General features: G+C 47.8%; 1 protein-coding gene across 1 annotated transcript in view; it reads left to right on the plus strand.

Moving 5' to 3' along the window:
* The window catches only part of skia (v-ski avian sarcoma viral oncogene homolog a), a 52,544-nt gene extending 29,204 nt beyond the window's left edge, over window positions 1-23,340 (plus strand). Inside the window, exons 2-7 of the mRNA XM_040192727.2 lie at window positions 15,576-15,692; window positions 16,322-16,437; window positions 16,797-17,053; window positions 17,147-17,475; window positions 19,283-19,513; window positions 20,519-23,340. Coding sequence (XP_040048661.2) covers window positions 15,576-15,692; window positions 16,322-16,437; window positions 16,797-17,053; window positions 17,147-17,475; window positions 19,283-19,513; window positions 20,519-20,695 — 1,227 coding nt within the window. The 3' untranslated portion in view covers window positions 20,696-23,340. The remainder of the gene's footprint in view (window positions 1-15,575; window positions 15,693-16,321; window positions 16,438-16,796; window positions 17,054-17,146; window positions 17,476-19,282; window positions 19,514-20,518) is intronic.
* The last annotated feature ends 3,228 nt before the right edge of the window (window positions 23,341-26,568 follow it).

Consider the following 26,568-nt stretch of genomic DNA (forward strand, 5'->3'; position numbering starts at 1 on the left):
TACTGGAACATACTGGCACATAAAGGTACATACTGGCACATAAAGGCACATACTGGCACATAAAGGCACATAAAGGCACATACTGGCACATAAGGGCACATAAAGGCACATAAGGGCACATAAAGGTACATACTGGCACATAAAGCTACATACTGGCACATAAAGCTAAATACTGGAACATACTGGCACATAAAGGCACATACTGGCACATAAAGCTACATACTGGAACATACTGGCACATAAAGGTACATACTGGAACATACTGGCACATAAAGGCACATAAAGGTACATACTGGCACATAAAGGCACATACTGGCACATAAAGGCACATACTGGCACATAAGGGCACATAAAGGCACATACTGGCACATAAGGGCACATAAGGGCACATAAAGGCACATAAAGGCACATAAGGGCACATAAAGGTACATACTGGCACATAAAGGCACATACTGGCACATAAGGGCATATAAAGGTACATACTGGCACATAAAGGCACATACTGGCACATACTGGCACATACTGGCAAATACTGGCATATACTTGCACATACTTGCACATACTGGCACATACTGGCACATACTGGCACATAAAGGCACATACTGGCACATACTGGCACATACTTGCACATACTTGCACATACTGGCACATACTGGCACATACTGGCACATACTTGCACATACTTGCACATACTGGCACATACTGGCACATAAAGGCACATACTGGCACATACTGGCACATACTGGCACATACTTGCACATAATTGCACATACTGGCACATACTTGCACATACTTGCACATACTGGCACATACTGGCACATAAAGGCACATACTGGCACATACTGGCACATAAAGGCACATACTGGCACATACTGGCACATACTGGCACATACTGGCACATACTTGCACATACTGGCACATACTGGCAAATACTGGCACATACTTGCACATACTTGCACATACTGGCACATACTGGCACATACTGGCACATACTTGCACATACTGGCACATACTGGCACATAAAGGCACATACTGGCACATACTGGCACATAAAGGCACATACTGGCACATACTGGCACATACTGGCACATACTTGCACATACTGGCACATAAAGGCACATACTGCCAAATACTGGCACATAAAGGCACATACTGGCACATAAAGGCACATACGGCACATACTGGCACATACTGGCAAATACTGGCACATACTGCCAAATACTGGCACATAAAGGCACATACTGGCACATAAAGGCACATACGGCACATACTGGCACATACTGGCAAATACTGGCACATACTTGCACATACTGGCACATACTGGCACATAAAGGTACATACTGGCACATACTGGCACATAAAGCTACATACTGGAACATACTGGCACATAAAGGAACATACTGGCACATAAAGGTACATACTGGAACATACTGGCACATAAAGGCACATAAAGCTACATACTGGAACATACTGGCACATAAAGGAACATACTGGCACATAAAGGTACATACTGGAACATACTGGCACATAAAGGCACATAAAGGTACATACTGGCACATAAAGGCACATACTGGCACATAAAGGCACATACTGGCACATAAGGGCACATAAAGGCACATAAGGGCACATAAAGGTACATACTGGCACATAAAGCTAAATACTGGAACATACTGGCACATAAAGGCACATACTGGCACATAAAGCTACATACTGGAACATACTGGCACATAAAGGAACATACTGGCACATAAAGGTACATACTGGAACATACTGGCACATAAAGGCACATAAAGGTACATACTGGCACATAAAGGCACATACTGGCACATAAAGGCACATACTGGCACATAAGGGCACATTAAGGCACATAAGGGCACATAAGGGCACATAAAGGCACATAAGGGCACATAAAGGCACATAAAGGCACATAAAGGCACATACTGGCACATAAAGGTACATACTGGCACATAAAGGCACATACTGGCACATAAGGGCATATAAAGGTACATACTGGCACATAAAGGCACATACTGGCACATACTGGCACATACTGGCACATACTGGCAAATACTGGCATATACTTGCACATACTTGCACATACTGGCACATACTGGCACATAAAGGCACATACTGGCACATACTGGCACATACTTGCACATACTTGCACATACTTGCACATACTGGCACATACTGGCACATACTGGCACATACTTGCACATACTGGCACATACTGGCACATAAAGGCCCATACTGGCACATACTGGCACATACTGGCACATACTTGCACATACTGGCACATACTTGCACATACTGGCACACACTGGCACATACTGGCACATAAAGGCACATACTGGCACATACTGGCACATACTGGCACATACTTGCACATACTTGCACATACTGGCACATACTGGCACATACTGGCACATACTTGCACATACTGGCACATACTGGCACATACTGGCACATAAAGGCACATACTGGCACATAAAGGCACATACTGGCAAATACTGGCACATACTGGCACATACTTGCACATTCTGGCACATACTGGCACATAAAGGCACATACTGCCAAATACTGGCACATAAAGGCACATACTGGCACATACTGACACATACTGACACATACTGGCACATAAAGGCACATACTGGCACATAAAGGCACATACTTGCACATACTGGCACATACTGGCACATAAAGGCACATACTGGCACATACTGGCACATACTTGCACATACTTGCACATACTGGCACATACTGGCACATACTGGCACATACTTGCACATACTGGCACATACTGGCACATAAAGGCCCATACTGGCACATACTGGCACATACTGGCACATACTTGCACATACTGGCACATACTTGCACATACTGGCACACACTGGCACATACTGGCACATAAAGGCACATACTGGCACATACTGGCACATACTGGCACATACTTGCACATACTTGCACATACTGGCACATACTGGCACATACTGGCACATACTTGCACATACTGGCACATACTGGCACATACTGGCACATAAAGGCACATACTGGCACATAAAGGCACATACTGGCAAATACTGGCACATACTGGCACATACTTGCACATTCTGGCACATACTGGCACATAAAGGCACATACTGCCAAATACTGGCACATAAAGGCACATACTGGCACATACTGACACATACTGACACATACTGGCACATAAAGGCACATACTGGCACATACTGGCACATACATACTAAATGGGGGCATTTTGACAGCAGCGAGGTGGAACCTTTGGGTCGGTCTGATTGCTGTCGGCTTTTGTTTTGTTTATTTTGTTCATCGTACAGTACGTTACTGTGTGTACTTTGGTCCCAAACCCCCGGCACACACACACACACACACACACACACACAAAGAGGAATGAGCATTATGAAGCAACAAGTCTCTAGCTTCAAGAAAAAAATACTAAAGGAACATGATGCAAGAGGAAAAGAAAAAGACGACTGAGGGACGTTGCTCTTGTTTTCCTCTCTGGAATGTGTCCTAATTAATAAGTGCCCCCCCTCCACCACCCCCCAAACAGCAGGGCGGCCATCGAGTACTCGATTCTTCACACACCCTCACACAAAAATAGTTGTGTACAGTAACACAAGAAGGTTGTTCATGGGCCGACCTTTGAGCAAGGCAGGGAAGCCAGCAGATGGGAGGTGGGAGCAACAGAGCGACAACCGCTACACTCGGGACTAAACTGATGATACAAGGTCAATGTGGGCTACCTGAGACACAGGGACACACAGGGACTACCGGGGACACACAGAGGGACACGCAGGGACACACAGGGACACACAGGGACCAGGGTTCACAGTGACCTAGCAGACACTGAATGCGTTTGTGGATTCTTCGGTCAGGGTGACATCTCTTTGCTGAGCTACAGCTTCACTGTGTGTGAATGTGTGCGCGTGAGAGTGTGTTCGCATGGCAACATGCGTGAGAGTGCTGATTGCACACACGCACACGCACACGCACACACACACACCAATAGTAGTAGTAGAAGGGCAAAGATATGCAAGTGAGTCACCTTGTCGGTTTGCTGACAGACAGCCGTGAGAAGTGTGTGTGTGTGTGTGTGTGTGTGTGTGTGTGTGTGTGTGTGTGTGCGTGCACGTGTGCACCTGCCCCCCACAAACATTGAAGTGGTTTAATTGCCCTTACAAACACCGACATCATGGGCAGTCCTTCTGTCTCTGGTCGGTCCATCGTTACCTCCTTCATGGCAGGTGGGGTTCTGAAGACCTGCTGTGATTACTGAACTCCTGTCGTGTAGAAGGACAATGCGGGGCAGGTTTTCCTAATCTGGCGCACATTTGATCCACCAACACGCCCATAAGGCTCCATCAGATCTCAGCAGTACTGTCTGATGCAAACAGCCTCTAACGTACTTGAAGGCTTGTGTTTGGGTTGGCGTGAGGTTGGCTGTTGAGATTTTAATCTGCTCCCAGAGCCATCTGCTGCGGCTGCTTTGCATCTCTGGGATTTACCGTGAGATGTTCCTCGTGCACATACCAAAATGTACACACACACTCACACGGTCAAGCACGGGATCCATTGAGCAAACAGGGACCACGCACACATGAATGAGTATCACCTTGTGGGCCAGTGCCACTTTCCCTGCAGCTCAGATTGACAAACGTCCCTCCAGCTAAAGGCCCTGATTACCATGTCATTACGCCATGTCATTATTCTGATCAATGGGAAGGACTTGGCAGACAATGAATTTACAATAACGCTCTTCTCCTCCGGCCCTCTGGTGCTCATTGATTTGTTCTGTGTCTGGCTCTAACTCGGCTCACCTATGTAATGTGACTGGGATGAAACCTACTGCTGGCTTTCATCTGCCTTTTGTTCTGCCGCGCGCACATGGGAACTGTCTGCAGGCCTTTATTAGTCCATCATGAACCGGCGCGGGCGCTACGTCGCACGCTGGGACGTATCGATTCGGTCGGAGGTAAATGACAGTTTAACGGCATACGGGCCAAAGAGAACGTACAGATGAGGCCACATAAAGTATTCTCTTCATTTAGTTATCATTCATTTAGGAATTCCAGATTAACTGGAGGAAAAAGAGAGATTATATTTTTTTTAAAGAGTAATACTTTAAAGTGTGCGACTCCCTACAAGGAAGTGTCAGCTCTCAAGATAAAAAAGATCAAGTAGCTCATTATTTAGTCTACTTTAATTAGTGCACTTTGAAACAGAACAAGTCTGAAAGGAGAATGACTGAAAAGTTTCACTCATTCTTCTATGGGCCATAGAAGTTTAGATAGAAGAAGCAGCGATATTATAAGTACTCAGATACATCCTTTACTTTCTTTTAGCACATCACTATTTTACGTTGCGTAAGCCAAAGTAGAAGCAATGGGCGCGAGCGAGAGCTGGTCTGCTTTTAAAGAGCTGTGTGGCTGCACTTCAATGCAGAACATCATTAGCGCCGAGTGTCTGAAAGCTGTGGAAAACCTTCCCATCACTGGAGTGCTGCCTAAGGACCCAGAGCATTAGGCCTCCGCGGCCCAGCAGGCCAGCAGACGCTCAGATGACACTACGGTGCACGCAGCTTCTCCAACCATCACAGTATCAGGAGTCCGTCACTCAGTGTGGGGACTTTGTCTGGACACCCCCTTTAAACACCTTGGAAACTGGGGCTGTTAATCTATGCCTTTAATGTGGACATTAATGCCAGAAAATGTTATAAAAAGTAAAATATTTTAACGTAGGTCAAAAAAATCTATTTTCCGGCCTTAGGAGGACTTGACCCAATGTCTCTTGCTCAAACGCTTCTCCTTTTTTAATTTTACAATTGGTAACTTCCTGTCCGACGGACTATAATCTACATATTTTTTTTTTGTTGGGAGGATTCGGGTTGCAAATGAATCCCTCGTAGAAATGGACCAGCTGTGGTGTGGATTTTTATCTGGTCCGAGTGTTGGAAAGTCTAATCAAAATCTCTTATACCATCTAATGTTCATGCAAAAAATACACCAGGCGGTCACCGTTAGTTTTTTGGACTATGTTTTGGAAGCATGCTTATTTTAACTATAAGGAAGAGGAAGGGGAGGTGCCGAATCCAACCAACCAACAACCAATATGTTAGAATTGACATTGATGAAATAAAACACACTTTGCCAAGGTAAGGGCAAGTTGACACAAAGTAGCCCCGCCCTAAAGCACACTCTGCTTTACGCTTTATCTGACTTCAAACGGAGCATCATTTGCTAAATAAACCTCATGTTGTATTGAAGAAGACTTGAGACTAGAGATTGAGACCATAAATGCACGACTACAATGTTTACTTCTCTTGATTTATTCCCTCAGTGGAGTCGTTTTCTCGTCACTTGCCTGTACAACCATAGGCGTTTCCCCCTGGGGGTCGGTGGTGAGAATGCAGGTTTAAGGTACCTCGGCATGTCTTCCCTTTTGAAACCTGGAGGACACCGCCTGGTATTGACTGTGCATGTCTGCCACAGGCGGTTGGGATTGGCTGCTGGGACGTCACCCGGTTGTGCTCTAAAGGTTGAGGAGGTGAAAGGTCGGACTGCGCTGGAGCTCCACTGCTACTAGCAGGCATCTTCTACATGCCACTGTGTTGAGCTGCAGATGGAACTTTTCTATCATATATTCTTTGAGGAAGCCATTAAAAATAGCCGTTTAAGTAACGCTAGTCTTTCTTCTCTTTATCTTTTGTTGTAGACTCCGTGAATACACTCATTAGTACCAGTCCAAAGCTTTTTACTGGTATGTGTGTGTATATTTAGTGCGTTTTACCCAGCAGCGGACCTCCTTCTTCCCTGGTTTTCCTGGTTCTCCACTCATAACACCGCAGCCTTCATCTCAGCAGCCCTCACGTGTGGAGATTGTTTCTCCATGCTGGATGATGGGCTCAGAGTGGCGCTCTAATTGACCCGTCAAGTCTGCAAATGCATTATTGCGGCCACACTTGGCCCACTTAACGGCCAGCTACAACAAACAAGGCCATTAATGCATGCAGGTTTATGCGGCGCATAAGCACGCAGTGTGTTCAGTGGTTTGTCTAAAAAGCAGGCCGACCCGGGTGGCTGGGGTCGGTCAGCAGAGTGGCAGCGGCTAGTCGTGGTGTCTGAAACAGCCGACCGGCTGACCCACAAAGACGTTACAGAGGCGGAGGCTTGTTTACGATGTCAACGATTCTGTTACAGCCGATGAGTCACAGCAGACCACTCCATCTTCCAAGTGACCACCCATGACCACCCATGACCACCCATGAGCCTTTTCATGTACGCTGCACGCCGGAAGCTCTTACGAGTCCAGGCTGCCTCCCACTCTGTGTCACTACAGACCTGGTGCATTGGATTCTGTTAATGTCCGTAGGAAAGTGTGTCAACACTCATAAACTCAATGTATAGTCTCAGATACAGTCTGTGTGGCCTCCCATGGAAACATTTTCCAGGTGGGTTATTCACCCATTCAGTTTCCTGGAATTTAGCTGTTTCCCTTCACCTTTTAGGTCTGAAATACAACAGGAAATATCTCAACAGGTCATGTTTAAACTGCCTCAACACAAAGTCATAAAGAGAGAAAGAGAACAGTACCCATTAAATATACTACACTTGCTGATGAAGAACTCTGAGAGGAGAAACCTGCATGAGACATGTCGGTATAAATACCAGCTTAAGGGGTTTACCTTCATATCTGGTCTATGACCGCCGGGCTGCTCCTTTATTCTACATCTTTAAGATGTCATAATGCAGCCTTCATTATTCATGATGCAAAGTAGTCATCATAAAACTGGCGGTGAACCACAGACTGCTCAATGCAGACAAGGCATTGCCCCCCCAGCAGATAGCGTCTGTAATGATGGCGGCTCCCCCCGTCTCTGCAATGCAGCTCCGCTTCACCGCGAGATGAAGACCGAGGAGGTGCGATTTGAGGTTAGGACTGTAGTTGGTGGTTTGTCCCGGCGTTTGGTAGCAGACAGCTCCAGGGAGGAGGCTTTAGCAGGCGTAATAACGTCTGTAGGGTGACAGGAGATATGACCCCCGCCCCCTGTACGCACTTTAATCCCCCTCAGCCCCCCTGTGGAAGAAATGAACGATGACGTTGCATCTCCGACTCAGCGTTCACATTCCATTCCAACAGTTGTTAAACTCCGATCTGATGTTCATTTATCTACAGACACAAAGTATTCTCGGTCTTAAAGCAGGTTTTGAACCCCTTTAGTGCTGCGAGCCGGCCGCTCAGATTCATCCTTCAGCTCTGCGGCGCTGTTCACAGCCTGACTTAAGACATAAAGACAATTATTTACATCCAACAAGTCTTTTAACTGCAGAGAACCTTGAGTGAAATGTAAAATGACAAGCCAGTGTAATAATATTCGTTTTTTCCCCAATATTTATTCTGATGACTTACCACTTTGGCTGGTAAGTCAAGAAGTTGCATTACAAAATGCTTTTGGTACCATAACCACGTTGTACACGTTAGCCGCACCGTTTGCTGGCCTGGTCTGTGTATCATACTACTGAAGTACACTTCTCTGTAGCAGAGATAGACAAGTTTATCCACCCGATGAGACCAATGCACACATCTACCCTACAATTAGTTACACACTGAAATGGAGTTTAGATTCTGATTAAAAAAATCCAGTGTTGTACTGAAAGTATAAGTAGAGGTTTTGAACGCAGTGACATACTTATCTGGCTAGCATGTTAATGTTAGCATTTGATCCTTCTAGAAACAGCAAAAGGAAGGGATGGAAAAGGAAAAGCCATGGAAAAGTCCAGCTGTATTTACTTACACCCCCCATCCCACACACACACACACACACACACACACACACCCTTCCCCCTCCATGTTAGGCTCCTGAGCGTTCCCTCTCCTCGGTTGGCCAATCCCTGGCTCTCTGCGGCTGAAATATCTGTTTTTTAACCATTCCCACGGAAAGAGTTGCCAAAGCAAATTTGGCGAAAGGAAACGGAGATCCTTCTACCTTCCCAATCTCTTCCCCTTCCCTCCCCTTTTTCCATGCTGGTGCATACAGTCAAAGCAGAGCAAAGAGGAATCCTCCGTTGCCGTTAGCTGGGATTATTCTAGCACTGGGTTCTGCTCGCATATCACCGGTTGTTGTTGGTTCCTCTTGTTACCATGTTCACACTGCAGGATCTGATTTAAGCAAGACGTGCAGCTGGTGAGGGTTTGGGCCCCATGGCTAATGTTCTAGGTAATAACATCCAAAGTTGATTTAATGCAAAACAATTAAAGGTATCAAAAACACATGCCGTTAAATATTTGATATTATATATCTTATTAATGTCACCTCCAGGCAATTCAGTACGATATAATATGTATTAAATAAAAGCCAGTACAGTATAATATTTATATATGAAATAATAACTGGTATGCTATAATATATACTGTCTATACGTCAGTCGTCTCGTCTGCTTGAATGGTGATAAAATCCGTGCTCTTCCTCCAGAATGTCGTCCGCCTGTTGATACCATGACAAGAACGCAAGTAAGCTTGGGGCCAAACCAATGTTGCTCCAGGCTGAGTCCGTTTAAGACGCTGATTGGCTAAATTGTATGTCACATTTTTGTATTTAATCAGCAATTGGCTAAAGTGCTCCTTAGACCCGCCTTCTGCGGGCAACTTGCCCCTAGCGCAGATAGAACAGACGTGACGTGCGTATGACAGGCAGGGACGTGCAGAAAAGATCATGTTTTGCGCAGATATCATATTTTACAAATATTAATGGGTGCGTTCTGTATTTCAAAAACGCAAATATTGACAATTTTATCTTACATTATCTTTTCTTCTCTCTTTTTTGGGGCGACATGTGCAACCTGTTCAACCCTCGTCCTAGCTGGAGACATTAGCTTTTGGAACTCTCTCTTCAGCTTTGGCCACCAGCCTCTCCGGACTCTTCCTGGAAGTGGAAGGTGCTGGAACAGCAGCAAATCATTCTCTGGGCCTGAAATGGAGATATCAGATAGCGCTGTACCGTCTCTCCAGGTGAAAGGTCGACGGGAGCGAGCGCATTTTGCAGGGAGCAGCGAGTATCCGTGCAAATGGGGCCGTGAACACAAAGTGTCGTCTTGTTTTGCTGGGTAGTAGCAGGGGAATGGATGGGAAGCTTCCCTGCTAATGGGATAATGATGGCTTATGTGGGGAGTGGTGGTACAGGCGTGTACCACTCTGTATGCAGCTACCTGAGAGTCAGAACATCGGCCATTCGTCCACACGTACACACTTCCAGCACTGTTCTCCAACAAGCTCAACTAGTTTCCACTTACTTTTTGGTTACTTATGTGCTGAGCATGGAAGAAATTACTCTGCGCTGTATCAAAGGGAATATTCGATGAGGTCATTTCCAGTGTAGTCAGCAAACCTGTTTGTGTTGAAGTCGGATCAGCGCCTCGGCAGGACGGAGACTCTTGAATAATAAGATGATTTTGATGCTTTGCAGGGAAGCGCTGCAACGCTTTGACTGCAAAGTGTTTTTGCTGTTTGCTTCTTGCAAGACAGAGGCCCCATTGTTCTCTGCGACTCCTCCGCCAAGCAGAAGATGGTGGGATGAAGCAGTTGCCAACATTTGCGCTCTGTGAGTTTGTGTGTTTGTGTGTGTGTGTGTGTGTGTGTGGGGGTGGGGGGGGGGGGGGGGGGGGTGGAACCCACAAACGTACAGTCGAGGAATCTCACTCGCTTCGCCCGGGCATGGAGAGGAGAAGGGAGCATGGCGTGGTGGTGAGACGCTAACTCAGCAGCTCACTTCACCTACGCGCCTCACAGCAGACATAAAATGCTCCGTATGGGGGGGGGGGGCTTGTTTGTTTCCCCCAAGGCCAGCAGCTGATTCAGCCACGACGCTCAGCGTCCCAGGTCAGCCGTTTTTCTGTGCATGAATATGGGAAGGACGTGTTGTCCAACACCTGTTTGTCACCGACCATATGTGGAGCCTTTGTGGCTGCGTGAGCGCTCATTTGGCCTCCTGGGGGGCCTCCTGCCTTCCCTCCACCACGGGCCCCTCAGAGGAACCTGCAGGGAGGCCAACGTCAGGTCACACGGAGGGTGCGGCCCTGCTCGCCCTCCGGAGTGAACAGAGAGCAAAGACAACGGCTTGGTTGCCCTTTCATCCGAGCCAAGGCTTGGTGGGGGGGTGTCGGGTTAGGCAACCTGTCAAGCGCCATGTCATCACAAGTTGTTTTTCTCCGACAGCACGCAGTCCTGACACTCAGTCACATTATGTTGTCCAAGCAGAAAGGATTCCTCTGAAGGCCCCGTTGAGGATCAGTGTCATGTTCTAGAACGCCGAGTGTTACACCGACAAGTCAACTAGCAAAGATCCAGCATTTTATAAATGTCTTTCAATTATTCAAACCATTCCAGCCGCGGTTCTCAATCTTCTCCTAGCAGATGGAGTTTGGTCAGTTGTCATGGAGATATTCAGCCACAGCAGAGCAAACATGAGGCCGATCATGGGGCGGAAGCTACAGAAAAGGCTTGTGAGGTAGAAAGTGAGTCAGGATTTGTTCGTGAAATGAATGACAATAAATTGTTGAGCCATTGTGTACTTTTATTCCAGTAGATCAATTCGAGAAGTCGTCCTGGCTGGAGGCATACGGTGTTTGTTCTCATGGCGGTAGTTGTGGTTTTGGTTTGTGACTTCTTACATGTACTGGAAGCTCTTTTAGCCCCTGAACATTGTTTGTCCCTGCGTTTTGCACTTCTGTCAAATAGATTTTGCTTGTTTGCTTTGTCTGCAACTTGAATCTTGCTTGTTTGCAGAGGACATCCTGTAATCTATGAGACAGGAAGCGCACACAGACAGATAGACGGATAGGGCGGGGTGGGGGTTGTGGGACAGACGGCGATAGCAGGGAGTGGCACAAAGTGAAACTGGGGGGCGGGCCTAGATGGAAATGACAGATTGTGTCAAGAGGAGCAGCGTCATTCAGGTCGAGTACTCGGTGGCCTTTTGTTTTTGGGTGACTCCCATTATCAACGCCACAACTCCTGAGTTTAACCTCAGACCAGAACTGGCCTTGAGATCAGGTTTTCAGAAGGCGGTCGCTCCGGAAACCGCTGGCTCGCTCGCAGGCCCCTTCTGGCGTCGCTCCAACAGAGCTCTACAAGAATAACCTTTCCTCCAAATCCGCCGCTCTCTTCCCTGCTTGCTACTCAAATTAAGTTGAGCTGGAAACAGAGATTCAACACGGATACGTTGGTCTGCCGTGTTTAGGACGGCCTCATATGTTTGCCGTTAGGCGCTGATCAGCTGTACAGAACTCTCTCTGAACTCATCGGTTTACTTAACAAACCCTTCTGATTTAAAAAAGGTACAACGCAACAAAGAGCCCCAGAGGGAACATGTCATGCACTCAGCAGAAGGATTTCACAATGTCCACAACTTGAGGGATGGTATTCTTCTCGTTACTAGAGCAGTGCTGGTGCAAAGATGTCATGGTGTTCCACAGCGTTCAGTTCATCTGCTGCATTGACCAGATATCACAATCATTGACATGTGTCATTTACTACTGTGCTATTGTGAGCTGTAGAACATTATACGTGGTTGTTAATCAGGTTTATCCTTCTGTTAATAACAGGGTATGTGATACCAATACTGTACTATCAATATCTTGTCCTGCTAAAACAAGAAGCGTACTAGGAACTTCAGTAGCATGATACAAACGTCTGGCCAACGTGTACGAGCTCAAGTCTCATATTTGATATTGTTCAAATGTGCTGCTCGGAGTATCTTGTGTAACTGTGAAAAACATCACTGCCATGCAGACAGAGGAAGTGTTTCAAAAGACACAGACAGTGTTTATCACTCCACCCATCCTGCCTCACACACACACACACACACACACACACACAAGGGGCCCGGCATGGGGCCCTTCGGCAGCTGAGACGGGTCTGCCACTCTCACTATTTCCACACATGCTTCCACATGACTTGAGGCCCTGTGACCTTCTCATACTGGGGTCATTCCGAGCTGCCAAGTGTGAAGCAAAGGCCCCGAATGAGCATTTCACAGCGTCAAAGAGGCCGATATATCGATACTTTGATTACAGACACGAGCTTCACAAGTTGATCAGAGACCAACGGTGTGAATGTTGGTAAAAGGCCGATGTTCTCTCCCATAGCGGTGTCCTTCCTCCACAGCACGAGGCGCCATGTTGTCAGACGGTGCAGACTGGGTACGTCCTGGCGCACATCTCGGCTAATCGGGAAGCCTTATTTTAGAAGTGTGACATCCTGTCTGTGCAACCAGCGCCGTAAAGGGGGCGGATCTACGCACACGCGTGTTTTCTATGTGTCTTTGAAGTCTCTCATGTGTAGCAACCTGCTTATCGGGGCAGCGTTGTAAAGTTGAATGAAAGAGGCTGAGTGTGTGTGTGTGTGTGTGCGTGTGCGTGTGTGCGTGTGTGCGTGTGTGATAAAGCAGGCAGGGACATGCAGAGGAAGATATGGCGCTGTAAGGAGATAACGGGATCTAATTATAGTAAGATTACACTCCTTCCTTTGCAGACGATTACCTGAAGCCCACACGAGGGTCACGTTAAGCACAGGCGTCAAACAACGTACTCCAGCGATCCTCCCCCACCTTCGCCCGGGGGGCCGATGCGTGACCAACAGTATCCGCCGGTACGGTTCCTTCCAGTTGGACGTCCCTGAGCTCCTCTTCATGTCCGGGGACGCTTTTCATAAATGGTCTGCTTAATGTCCCGCTGTCCCACTGGCCCCCCTGGAGTGACTGGCACGTGGCACAGAGACTTTGCCCTGTAGGACATATCTCTTGATCTGTAGATAGTCCCCAGACGACCAGGCACAGTCAGCACATAGATCTCTTTATTAGACGGACTGCTTATTGTGTTGTGATTGCGCTGGCAGCACGGCTCTGCTCGTGAATACGTCATCACTTGGCTCGTCCTCCACTTTGGTCCAGATTCAAATGTTTGAGCCATTGATCCGCTTTGACAGCTAATATCGTGACCTGGAGGTGACGGAATAGAACGTTGTGGGTGGTTGAAGGCGCTGCAGGCGTTGGGAGTCACGGGCTCGTACGTCAGGTGGTGGAATGAGGACAGCTCTGATTAGCATAGCACGACACGCTGCCACCAGGGTCCCCGCCCACTGCCAAGGGCCACCTGGTGACAGCGCGCAGGAGGAGTGAGCGCAGGAGGAGTGCGCGCAGGAGGAGTGCGCGCAGGAGGAGTGAGCGCAGGAGGAGTGAGCGCAGGAGGAGTGAGCGCAGGAGGAGTGCGCGCAGGAGGAGTGCGCGCAGGAGGAGTGAGCGCAGGAGGAGTGCGCGCAGGAGGAGTGCGCGCAGGAGGAGTGCGCGCAGGAGGAGTGAGCGCAGGAGGAGTGAGCGCAGGAGGAGTGAGCGCAGGAGGAGTGCGCGCAGGAGGAGAGCGCGCAGGAGGAGTGAGCGCAGGAGGAGTGCGCGCAGGAGGAGTGAGCGCAGGAGGAGTGAGCGCAGGAGGAGTGCGCGCAGGAGGAGTGCGCGCAGGAGGAGTGAGCGCAGGAGGAGTGCGCGCAGGAGGAGTGCGCGCAGGAGGAGTGAGCGAAGGAGGAGTGCGTGCACTCCTCTTATAAATACATGTGGTCTGACAGAGCCAGTCAGTAGATGTGGGACGTCCACTGCAACACGTGAGCTCAGGAGCCGGAGGAACACGTAGGAAGAAGATCGACTTTGTTTCAGTAGTCGGTCAGAAATCATGTAGCTGCTCAGTGGAGCCAAATCTAGTATCTATTAAACTAATGCTTTTTGCGTGTCCTTTTAATCATTTGTAGTCCTTCTTAGCTTAGCTTGGTGGTGCTTTAAGTTAACTTCAAAACCATGTAGTGGTTTTCATTTGTGAAGACCTTTCTCAACAAGCAGAACTATTATTTAATGCAATAATTCAAAAATAAATCAGAAATCCCTTTTTGAGTGATGCTGACTTCCTGGTCACCCTGCAGCACTCTTTATCTCCTGGTTTGTGTGTGTGTGTGTGTGTGTGTGCGCGTGGCAGCCAGTGACAGCCACGGCTTGGAGAGGCTGAGGTCATCGCTAAGGACCCGGGAGACAAACCCCTACTTGTTGGTGTGCGTGTCTGTGTGCGACAGACACAACTACTGCCACAGTCACCTCCAGCGTCCTCTGGGCTCCTCATGTACCTATTGGGTTGTGTGTAAAAAAAACACCAGCATGAAAGCACCTCATCAGACACACACACACACGTGCACACACACGGACACACGTGCACACACACACACACACACACGCGCACATGCACACGTGCACACACACACACACGCGCGCGCGGGTGCATTGACTGACACTGCAGTGAGACAGCCCTTAGCCACTTTTTAAGTGGACATCACTGTGTTTGCTATTTGGCTGATTTTCCTGTAACTGTTTGTCGTCCTCGTCATGCGTCCAAATGTGTGGACATTTTGTCTTTGGTAGAACACAATGGTGACGATTCCAACATGTCTCCCTGATTGAAATGCAAACGGATCTCATCCTCCTGCCTTTTTAAAACGTAAAACTGGTCCTGCTTCTCCTCCAGGCCTCCGATCCCCTCCTGATGAAAAAGTCCAAATACGACGACTTCCCATCGCCAGCCGTGCTGGTGGACAAAGAGAAGCAGCACGACTGGCTCCAGTCCCTGTCCGCCTCCAATAAGGTGGGTGTTGCTCAGCTCGGGGGGACGATGGTGAAGACAAGGATGATGCACAGCGCACAAGATGAGGTGTCATGAAATATGATACAGAAGGATGAGGGTAGTTTGACCAGCCAAGCTATCTGGGGGGGGGACTGAAGACGCCTCGCAGAGACGGACAGAGGACACAGTGTGATGGATGTCCGCTGTGAAGATCAATATTCCCTAAAACGGTGTAGATGTGGTTCCAAGGAGCGCCGCTCAGAATGTCTTAACCTCTGAATCTCCATAATATACTCGGCCCCTTTCAATCAATGGACACGTCTCCAATAAGGGACTATTTATCATAAATGATCCCCGGAAATATTCCAGTGTGTCATTTTGAATCTCCAGACTGTACCCAATGTAGAATGTAGAGTTCGACCTTCTCAGGCTGTTTGGATCAGACATGAAGTTAAATCAAATATATGGAGATGATTTGGTTTCAAACCCTTGTTCTTTCCTCTACGGTCCCCAAAAAGGTAAAATCCTAAATGCTGCATTGGATTCGCAATATTGTTTTTTATATCTAAGGTGTCTCTTAAGTTAACAGTTGGCATCTTATTGTAAGAAGAAACTAAAGCAACACATGTTATTATCTGTCTCTTTTTCAGGGGCCCAACTGCATCCAGCCCAGACAGAGGCCCTCGGCCTTCAGACCCTGGTCCCCCCACGTCTCCGCCGGGGACAAGGAACCGTCCAGTCACCCGCTGGCCCTGCTGAGAGACAGGTGAGCCAGCGCGGCGCACAGGGGACAGAGCACCGTTTGGACTTGATAGAAGCCGTTTTGTTCAGCTGGATCCAATGAGCTCCCAGCATGCTCGCTGGTCTGGGTGGAGGGTGTCACAGGGGTCAAGTCTGACTACCACCGCCTCCCACACAGCACCATTCACACACACTTGGCACCGGTTCACTTGATCCGCCCAGCGTGTCACAGAGCTGCTGGCTCGGTGGTTCTCCTCTCTGATTGGCTCAGGTCGCTCCAATCACAGCGTACATGTGGTGCTGCCACCACGCAGCAACCGAGGTTCATCCTGTCGTACATAACAACCACGGGACATTCACTCCCGATCTCTGGTGTCATTTCAGCTTCTACAACTACAGGAGTCTGGAGAAAGCTGTGGCCCCCAACGTGGCCCTGGAACCACTGGCCCTGGGGAAGGTGGCCCCCGTGTCGCCGTCGGTACCCAGCACCTCCCGCCCAAGTGAGGGCGCCAACCCCAAGCCCCACAAGAGGAGAGCCTCAGCAGAGCTACCGGCCCCCGGCCCCCCGTCCTCCGCTGCCAGCAAGCCGGCGGGCGACGGGGACTCGGAGGTGGAGGTGGAGGTGGAGAGCCGCGACGAATGTAAGCAAAGGACTTAAAGCGCCACCGAGCTGTTGGCGACGGGTCAGATAACTGCTTCCTCACCGCTCTCTCTCTCCCTGGTCTCCCCAACAGTCACTTCGTCCCTGTCCTCTCTGTCGTCGCCGTCCTTCACCTCGTCCAGCAGCTCGGCCAAGGACCTGAGCTCGCCGGGCGCCCAGGGGCCCGCCTGCGGCGTCACGTCGGCCGAGGCCGCCACGCCAACGGCCGCCCCCGCCTCGGCCCCCGCGCCCCCGTCAGAGCTGGGGCTGGAGTCTGAGCTGGAGAGCCTGAGGCAGGCGCTGGACAGCGGATTGGACTCCAAAGAGTCGAAGGAGAGGTTTCTGCACGAGATCGTTAAGATGAGGGTGAAGCAGGAGGAAAAGTTGGGATCGGCCCTGCAGGCCAAACGCAGCCTCCAGCAGGTAGCGCTCCGCTCACACGCCCCGTGCACCAGAGATATGCTTGTTCCTCATCCTCCGCCTTCATAAATGACGTGTTAGCTAAACAGAACTGAGATGCGTTGAGCTTAGCACAAAGACCCCAATGGCCCCTCCAACAAGAGGCAGAGTCACAGAGCCGCAGAGTCACAGAGCTACAGAGTCACAGAGCTACAGAGTCACAGAGCTACAGAGTCACAGAGCTACAGAGTCACAGAGCCACAGAGTCACAGAGCTACAGAGTCACAGAGCTACAGAGTCACAGAGCTACAGAGTCACAGAGCTGCAGAGTCACAGAGTCACAGATCTGCAAAGTCAGAGCTGCAGAGTCACAGAGCTACAGAGTCACAGAGTCACAGAGCTGCAGAGTCACAGAGTCACAGAGCCGCAGAGTCACAGAGCTACAGAGTCACAGAGCTGCAGAGTCACAGAGCTGCAGAGCTGCAGAGTCGCAGAGTCGCAGAGTCGCAGAGTCGCAGAGTCGCAGAGCCGCAGAGTCGCAGAGCCACAGAGCTGCAGAGTCACAGAGCTGCAGAGTCACAGAGCTGCAGAGTCACAGAGCTACAGAGTCGCAGAGCTGCAGAGCTGCAGAGTCGCAGAGTCGCAGAGTCGCAGAGTCACAGAGCTGCAGAGTCACAGAGCTGCAGAGTCACAGAGCTGCAGAGTCACAGAGCCGCAGAGCAGCTGTTGAATGGCTTCAACCTCTGAACCAACTGCTTTGACATTTTATTTAAAAAGGGGACCTTTAGTGAGGCATTCACATACATCTCTGCAAATCAGCACAGATATGAAGACTATTCCAATTGGAAAGAAAATGTTGTGCTCAGGTGGCATTTTAGATGTTGAAGGGAAAGAGTTCATTACCTATTCCCTATATATTCCAGTCACTCTCCCTTCAACACTTAACTTGGATTAACTTGACTTTGGGATCTTTATTTCATTTCATCTTTAGCTGACTTGAAGCCCTGAAACCTGACTTGCATCGGCCTCTAACCTTTTCAACACAGCTCCTTCCAGAAAGCTGTGAGGGGATTTGAATGCATCTTAAATGTTCATACTGGAGCAAGCTGTTCCCCCCCTCCCCCCGCCCCCCTCTGTCATTCAGGGGCTCTCATATCGCCTGCTGTGCTATTTATACTGTACACAGCATGTGACCTGATGGTGGTGGACGCACCGGGCTCTGCAGCCCTCCCACTTTAGGCTCCTTCCGTCCTTCTTGAAATTAATTGAGACAGAAAGTTTCAAAGTTGACAAACCAAGGAAATGATTTTAGCTTAGGCATCAAAATGCAGAAGTGGTATTGAAAGTCATAATTACCGTCAGCAAAGCTCAGCATGAGTTGGCAAGTGATAACAATGAGAGCGGATGTTGCTGCAAAGGAAAAGGCCAGACTTCCATTTTTATTTATGGTCTCTGAGCGAGAACAGGAAATGCAGACGAAGGAGTCTGCGGGTGAATGAATGCGTCCTGAGCAGAGAAAAGGCCATTCCCCTTTTCCACAGAGCTGCAGGCACCAGCACCCCCCCTGCTGAGCTTAGATGAACTCCCCCTGATGCTGCTGAAGGAGTGATGGGTGTGTTTGTTGTAGGAACAACAAAGCTGGCTAACAGACCTGTTTGTACTGCTCAGTCAAGGCACACACACACACACACACACACACACACCTTCTCCCAGTGGTTGAGAGGAAGGAAGCTGTGTTCTGCCCGACGTGGCTCGGTGAAACCCTGACAGGGACTCGGCTCCCAGCAGAACCTCCGGTGCCTGATGGTCGTGTGAAATGTTCTCCTCCCAGGAGCTGGAGTTCTTGCGGGTGGCCAAGAAGGAGAAGCTGCGGGAGGCCACCGAGGCCAAGCGCAACCTGAGGAAGGAAATCGAGCGTCTGCGGGGCGACAGCGAGAAGAAGATGAAGGAAGCCAACGAGTCGCGGCTCCGCCTGAAGCGCGAGCTGGAGCAGGCGCGGCAGCTCCGAGTGTGCGATAAAGGCTGCGAGGCCGGGCGCCTTCGAGCAAAGTACTCGGCACAGGTCAGTGAGGGACACATTGTGAGGAGGACATGAGGCTGTAGATCGGCGTGAGACACTGTCTCAGACGCTCCAGCTCAGCAGAAAACAAACACGTTTCCTCTTCCCAAGTCAGAAATAAATGGGTGTAACCTCAAGTGTACAGGCGGAGGATACACCCCCCCGAAGAAAACAGGAAGAGACGGTGACTTCCCGCAGGCATCAAGGGAAATGCAGATTACACAAAACAAGAGGGAGCTTAAGCTCTCAGACGTGCCTCCTCTGCAGAGACGCGTCATTAAGACGTTGACTGTGGCCCTGAGGGGCCCTCAGGAGTCAACGTGAGCAAAAAAAATGAGGTGACATTTTCAAATTAGCATCAGGTTGCTGAAGCTAAAGGTTTGCTCTGCAGCTGGGGGCGGGACCCTAATGTCCCCCAAAGAAGCTGCTTTAATAGGACATTATCTATTGCAGAATCAACACAGCCTCAACATATAAAAGGCCTCCTGAATAATTAGGAGAAAGGCCTCTCCTCCTGCTGGTAACTGCTTTTATTATTCACTCCAGCTAGTTTGGTATCAGCATAGAAAAAAAGGGCTTTAATAGACTGCTGAGAGGCACCAGCATGTACTGGCAGGGCAGCTCCCCACCTCTCTCCACCATTCTTTGATCATTTAATAAAATCCTGAAATTCAATCAATTTGAATGCATCCAGTGTCTCGTTTCATGCATTAAACAGCTTTGTTTAAGCCTAACTAGCACATGTTTGCAGCCCTGCTTTCTGCAGCTTTTCTCTGCTGCACGTCTTCAGCGGGAGGCCCCTGCACCCGCGGGTGGAGGCTGCAGAGCCCGGCTGAGGCAGCCGTCCTCCTCCTCCACCCTAGTTCTGAACACGGCGTGTAGAGTCCGCTAATGCGGCAGAAGAGCGTGTAAACATGCATTTAGTGAACAGCTCAGTTAAGAAGAGGATGCTCGGGGTCCCGTCACACTGCCCCATCGTCACATCTGCTTCTGCCGTGTGTTTTCCAGATCGAGGACCTCCAGCTGAAGCTGCAGCACGCCGAGGCGGACCGCGAGCAGCTCCGAGCCGACCTGCTGCATGAGCGGGAGGCCAGGGAGCACCTGGAGAGGATGGTGAAGGAGCTACAGCATCAGCTCTGGCCCAAATGCAACATTGACAAGGAGGAAACGCCGGCTGAAAAGTAATCCAGCCAACCCCCCCCCGCCCCCCCCCCCGCCCCCTCCCTAACATCACCCGCCAGGTCAGACGGTGAACACCGGCCACGTCGCACTGCTGTCCGTCACGCTCGCCCTCCACCATGCACCGACGACACAGACACAGAGAGAAGAAACCACGACTTAAATCAAACACTGACCACCAAAGGAAAGCAACACAACGCGTGCTGCCGCCACGGGGAGAGACTTCTGGGACGCTAAATCCTCAGAGAGGATCACATCACGTCACCGTCCAGCGCCATGACGGAGCGGGTGGAGGTTTCTGAAGACGTTCTAAACTATCTAAGAGACTACTCGGGGAATGTAAGGGCAGTTTCTTTCTCTCACTGTGCTATTGAGGTTTGAAAGATAAAGTAGATGGACAGAACGGGTCTTTTTTCAGGACCGTCCACAGTTCAAAGTTCAAGCCACCCGTCTTCTCCTCCCATTGTTATTTTCTTGATTGAAAAGTCTGAGTCAAACACCTGATGGATATTTGAAGCATTTGGGTCAAAACCCTGAAGTTTGTATCTTGAAAAGATGCAAAATCCAGAAGTGATGAAAGTCGGCTTGTTTTTTTACTCCAACTGAATCCGACGGCGTCCTCCATGACATCGTGGTGGGCTGGATGGGCAAAACCCACAAAATGTTCATTTGAATTAAATTAAGTTGTATGTAAATATACATGTATGTTGTTGTTTTGTTTCTTTTGACTTTACAAGAATGAATCGCACTTTGTCATAACGAGATACTGTTCTAATGCGTTGTACTCCCACTATTGTCTTCAATCGGCTGCGACCATATAAACGTAAGCGTTTGTGCTTCTATGCACCTCCAACAAACACCGTTCTGTTTGCTTAAAGGCAACGTCTTGTAAATAAACGGGAGGGAAAAGAGGCTCGGCCTGTTGCTCGCTGATGCAAAGGTTCTCCCGCTTCTTTAATATCATTTACACAAATGTTGTTCAGGCACTCGGTTACAACAATTTGACACAACGCGATGAACAGCATGCGTCCGTCAGGGGAACTTTATCCGAAGCAGAGGCCAAGAATCTGCCCCCAGTGGGTACAATGCAACCAGAACGTACATTGTGTTGAATGCTACGTTTCCTTTTTGATGTTCTTTTAAAACTTGCTTGTCTATTATGCTTTTTTCCCAATGGAAACTCATATTGTCTCCATGCATGAGTTTTCCATACATATAGTCAATTATTGGGCATTGATGCTGTATATGTAAAGGTTTTATTGTGTTATGCAATTTATAATAATTTGTCTTATCATGAAGAGGGAAAAGGTAATAAAACACACACACACACAGTGTATTGTTCTAAAAAGACTAAACAATTCAATAATTCATGCTGGAAAACCTCAAGTGCCTGGAGGTGGGCGGAAGGTTTCCAGGGGAGCGAAGCTGTCAGGGCCTCTCATCAACTTCCTGTTTGCAGGTTTCAAATTAAAAGCCCCTCCCTCGCTCAGCAGCTCTTTTTATCAGTATTCTTAAAAGAAAAACAGTTGAAAGTGGTTTCCCCTGAATGAGTGTTTTATTTTCTTCATTTGAAATCAAAGATATGCATGTTGAGTTTTCTAGAAGATTTGAAGAAGCCACGTGTTTGGGCGGATTGTTACTTTGGGTTGTATATAGAGGCTGTCGGGGTAACGGGGCATTACGCTGAAAGCCCTTTTCTTACCTGGCGCCATCGCGCAGGTGGACTCGCGTCTGCGACTTTGGCAGAACGCAAATTGATACATTTTGTAATTGTTTTTACACTCAAAGGGGTTTCTAGCCTGCGTGTAGTTTACTTTACTCCTGGTTTTCTACAAGGACTTTATCTCTTCACTCCCACGCAGAAGCTAAAAGCAGTTTAACAGCGACTTGTTTTCTAGAGGAGAAGCATTTGCTAAATAACGGACAGCAAGGCAGCAATAACGGTCCATGTGAATAGATGAGTAACTTGCCAGTGTGACCATTTCAATAACAATTTACAAATGTAAATATCTTTTTTCATTTACAAAATTGTATAATATATGTACATGGTGTTTCCTTTTTCAAAAAAATCTTTTCTTACCATAGCTGTCTTGTTTTTTTAATTGTTTTTGTGTTTTAACTGAACAGCAGTGCGTAAGAGAATATTCCCTACATACACATTTTAAGCCATTTTTTTTTTTACTGTAGTCTTTATATTGAATGACTTTTTTTCACCAGTTCATATATATTTTTAACAGTATCTTCAGTATCAAATAGCAGGACGACCATATGAGTCCCAGAACTACGTCACCTTGCAGATTGTTTCCCCTCCACCCTCGTGTATCTTTTAGCCCTGTGCTGCTGCTAATACTCTACAAACCTTACAATTCTAGAACTATTTTTATGTAAGAGGTAAATGTAAGCTTCCCCATTCATTAATGCCACATTTACAGTATGAACAAACCTTCATCTACATCCTTGTTTCCCATCTTTTTACGCCTTTTTCCTCGTCCCTCCTCCAGCGACACCTCCCTCTTCTCTCTCGACACGGACTATATTGTAAAGTAAAGGACTTTATGAGATTACGTTTGAAGATAGCTATGCTTATATACTACAGTGACTGAATGTACAGTGTATAGATGCATTACCAGAAATAAAGTTCTTTGTCCAGATTGAATGATCCTATTTCCTGTTTGTGCTGCTCGTGTCACTGACTTGTATAGCTGGATATTCGCCGACCGTGGAAACAGGTACAAACTACAAGTGCATTGATTTTGAGATCTCGGAGGGACAAACTGATTCAAGACCAGACACGTTCATCATTTATTATTACAAGTTGAAAAACTTCTGGCACATACTTCATTATTTGGATGATTATTGGAGATTTAAAACAAACAAATATGGCAAAATAAGATAAAGGAAACACGTTTCCAAGACGTTTTCTTGTGCTTCTCAGGCTTGAATCGCTAATTACAGCATTCGAAGAACAAGAAGCAGACAAATACAAAACAAAAGCAAGAACACACTAAACTATCTGATGACGCACAAGTAACACATTCAACCCCTTTCGGCTGAAGCGAAGCCGAGTTGCTTCAGTGAAGTGCAGAGGCCACGTTTCCGCAGGCTCATCCGCTTCATGTACACACACATGGTTTTAGGCCACAAGAAACCTCCATAATTACTATGGAACCGTAAAAAGGAAAAGATGAGCTGCAAACACTTAACTGGAAAGGAATGTGCTCGAGGTCTGAAGTGAACGCCCACTTGGCCTGACAGCATTCGATGAAAACAGTCATTAGTGTGGACACACAGTACAGATGTATAGTATCCAGTGCAGAGAAGCACACTTGGTTTCTGGGCTGGTTAACATTTTACCCGCTGCTGTTCCAAAACAATGACTAAATAAGTTGCAGTCACAGATATTTTCTGGTGAATTTGTAAATAACGAAAGGATGCTAGAAACCAGAAGATAACAGAAGGGACTAAACGGCATCACCCAGGCCAACGCGCCGTAGACCTATTTGACCTTTGTTTTCAGCCTTTACCAATGCCAGTTGCGTAACAAGTGTAGTTATTCGAGGTTACATAACACTTATTGGAATGATGATTTTGGCCCGTAAGTAGTTTTGTGCACAAACGTAGCCACTACATTGGACGTTTGCTTGGAAAAGCGACTGCATTCATTACATCACATGTCATTTAGCTGACGCTTTTATCCAACGCGACGTACAATAAGTGCATTCAACCATAGGGTACAAACTCAGGAGAACAAGAAACAACAAAGTGCAATTTCCTCAAATAAGCCAATTTACAATTTGCTATAGATGAGTGACGTTACAAGTACAATTTAAGTGCTACAATTTGTTAGTCTTTAGTCGAGGTAGAGTCTGAAGAGGTGTGTCTTTAGTTGGCGGCGGAAGATGTGAAGGCTTTCTGCGGTCCTGATGTCTTCAGAGAGCTCGTTCCACCATTTCGGCGCAAGGACAGCGAAGAGTCGAGATCTAGTCGAGTGTTTTGCTCTCAGTGAGGGAGGGACGAGCAGTAACGAGTCAACGAGATCGAAGGCATGATGCTTGGAAAAACGAACCTGACGCCTCCAAAACTCTCCCAGCCCTTTTCTTACTACCATGGACCCAGAGAGCAAGTGCTCTAGTGCGCCTCCCAGCCAGTCTGACCCCGGCTGACCTTCCGCTGATAGTACATCCCAGGGTTTGTACTAGGAAGTTGGTTTGCTAAAAAGCGAACATCCTCTTCTTTACTGCCGCGTCTATCCTGGTCATAAACCAAAGGATTGGACTTGAGGATTACGATGTGAAACATCAGCGAATCACTGAGGTCACTTGGATTCTTCCTCTGGAAACCACGAATGCTCAAACAAACGTTTCTGCCAATCCATCTTCCCGGGGAAACGTTGGCCAGCTGGTTGGCTGGATGAAATGTATGGAGATGTAAGTATATCTCCTCTGGGGAATGAGAAAGTCGATACAATCTGACAACCCACGCATTGAAAACCTCATTATAGGTTCTTTAGAACAAACGCGAAGCTGATTCACATCCAGTTATTCACATGAATGTTGCAGTGTTTTGCAGACGCCCAAAGTATTGATCGTAGACATCATTTCTGCACAAGCCCAAGTTCAGATAGAAAGCCTGTGTGTACTTCAGACTAATACCCCCAAAGGTGAGACCTAAAGCTACTTATCTACTCCTGACCTTTATGTTGCCAACTAACCCGTTGGACACACGCTCTTCTTTCCCTTTTTCCACTCAACATACTGTATCTACTTGCAATTTGAGACATCCATGGATGTAGACAATTACCACAGTTGGAGACATTTTATGACCTTTTGATGCAAAGTGGGAAAGAAACTGTTTTGTTTTAAATCTGACACGCGGATGTGAAAAGTATAATTTGGTCTTAACACTCTTGGCAGTAAACTGCTGACCTGTAAAATCACAACCAAAATAGAATACAGCTGTTTGACCAAACTGCAGTTGGAGCAAATGAAGCCAGACATACTGGCCACAATGACAGCATCCAAAGCCATGGAAGCGTATTGCTCCGAATGTGGATTAACAACCACACGCTCGCGGTCACTTACTTGCAAAAAAAAAAAAAAGGCAATGCAGATTGACACTGATCTCAGATGAAGCGCTCGTGAAGAACAGATGAACAAATGGCTCTATGAAGGGGGGCGAATCATCGGCCCAAAAACATGAACAGCTGAACAGCACCAAGACTCATTTTGTTCTCCACGTAGTGAGCAGCCACTGGGCCCGATGGAGGCTGTAGTGGGCCATGACGTCGATGTCTCTCGGCTCCTCTAAACCGGCAGCAGCTGACTGACCCAAATACAGCCGTCACATGACGAGCAACACCCCAGTTAGCTCATTATCTCTGTAGCTCGTCAGCCCCGCTCTGCCTCCACGTGTCCCGGTGTCATTTAGCAGTGTGAGGATGTTTTTTATTCTCATGAAGGGTGGGACGAGTGTTCTGAGATGTGCTGGCATTTATTGTGAAATTAGAAAGATTCAAGTTATTACGTGAACAGAACCATTCATGACTTTGTATTGCTACAGTCAATGTAAACGGTTGGGGAAACAAGACGATATTTCTTTGTCCACATGAGATTTGATACTTTAAATTAATGCTTTGAGTTCAACCATTGACATTAAACGTTTATTGTAAAAGTGCAATAATCCCGGGGTGACTTGTTTTTCACATGGGACACGGACAACAGTCTCCTGGGTGTCCTGTGTTTGTTTGACCCAAACTGTAGATCTTATTTCGCAGCATTGGAAATACTATCATTAGAAAAACATTTTTTATATGTCGATCCAGGAAAAATATTTTCCGCCAAAATGTGAGACCATGCAGCTTTGTTGTATGGAACGTCATT

Source organism: Gasterosteus aculeatus, chromosome 2, assembly GCF_964276395.1.
Source record: "Gasterosteus aculeatus chromosome 2, fGasAcu3.hap1.1, whole genome shotgun sequence".
Lineage (NCBI taxonomy): Eukaryota > Metazoa > Chordata > Actinopteri > Perciformes > Gasterosteidae > Gasterosteus > Gasterosteus aculeatus.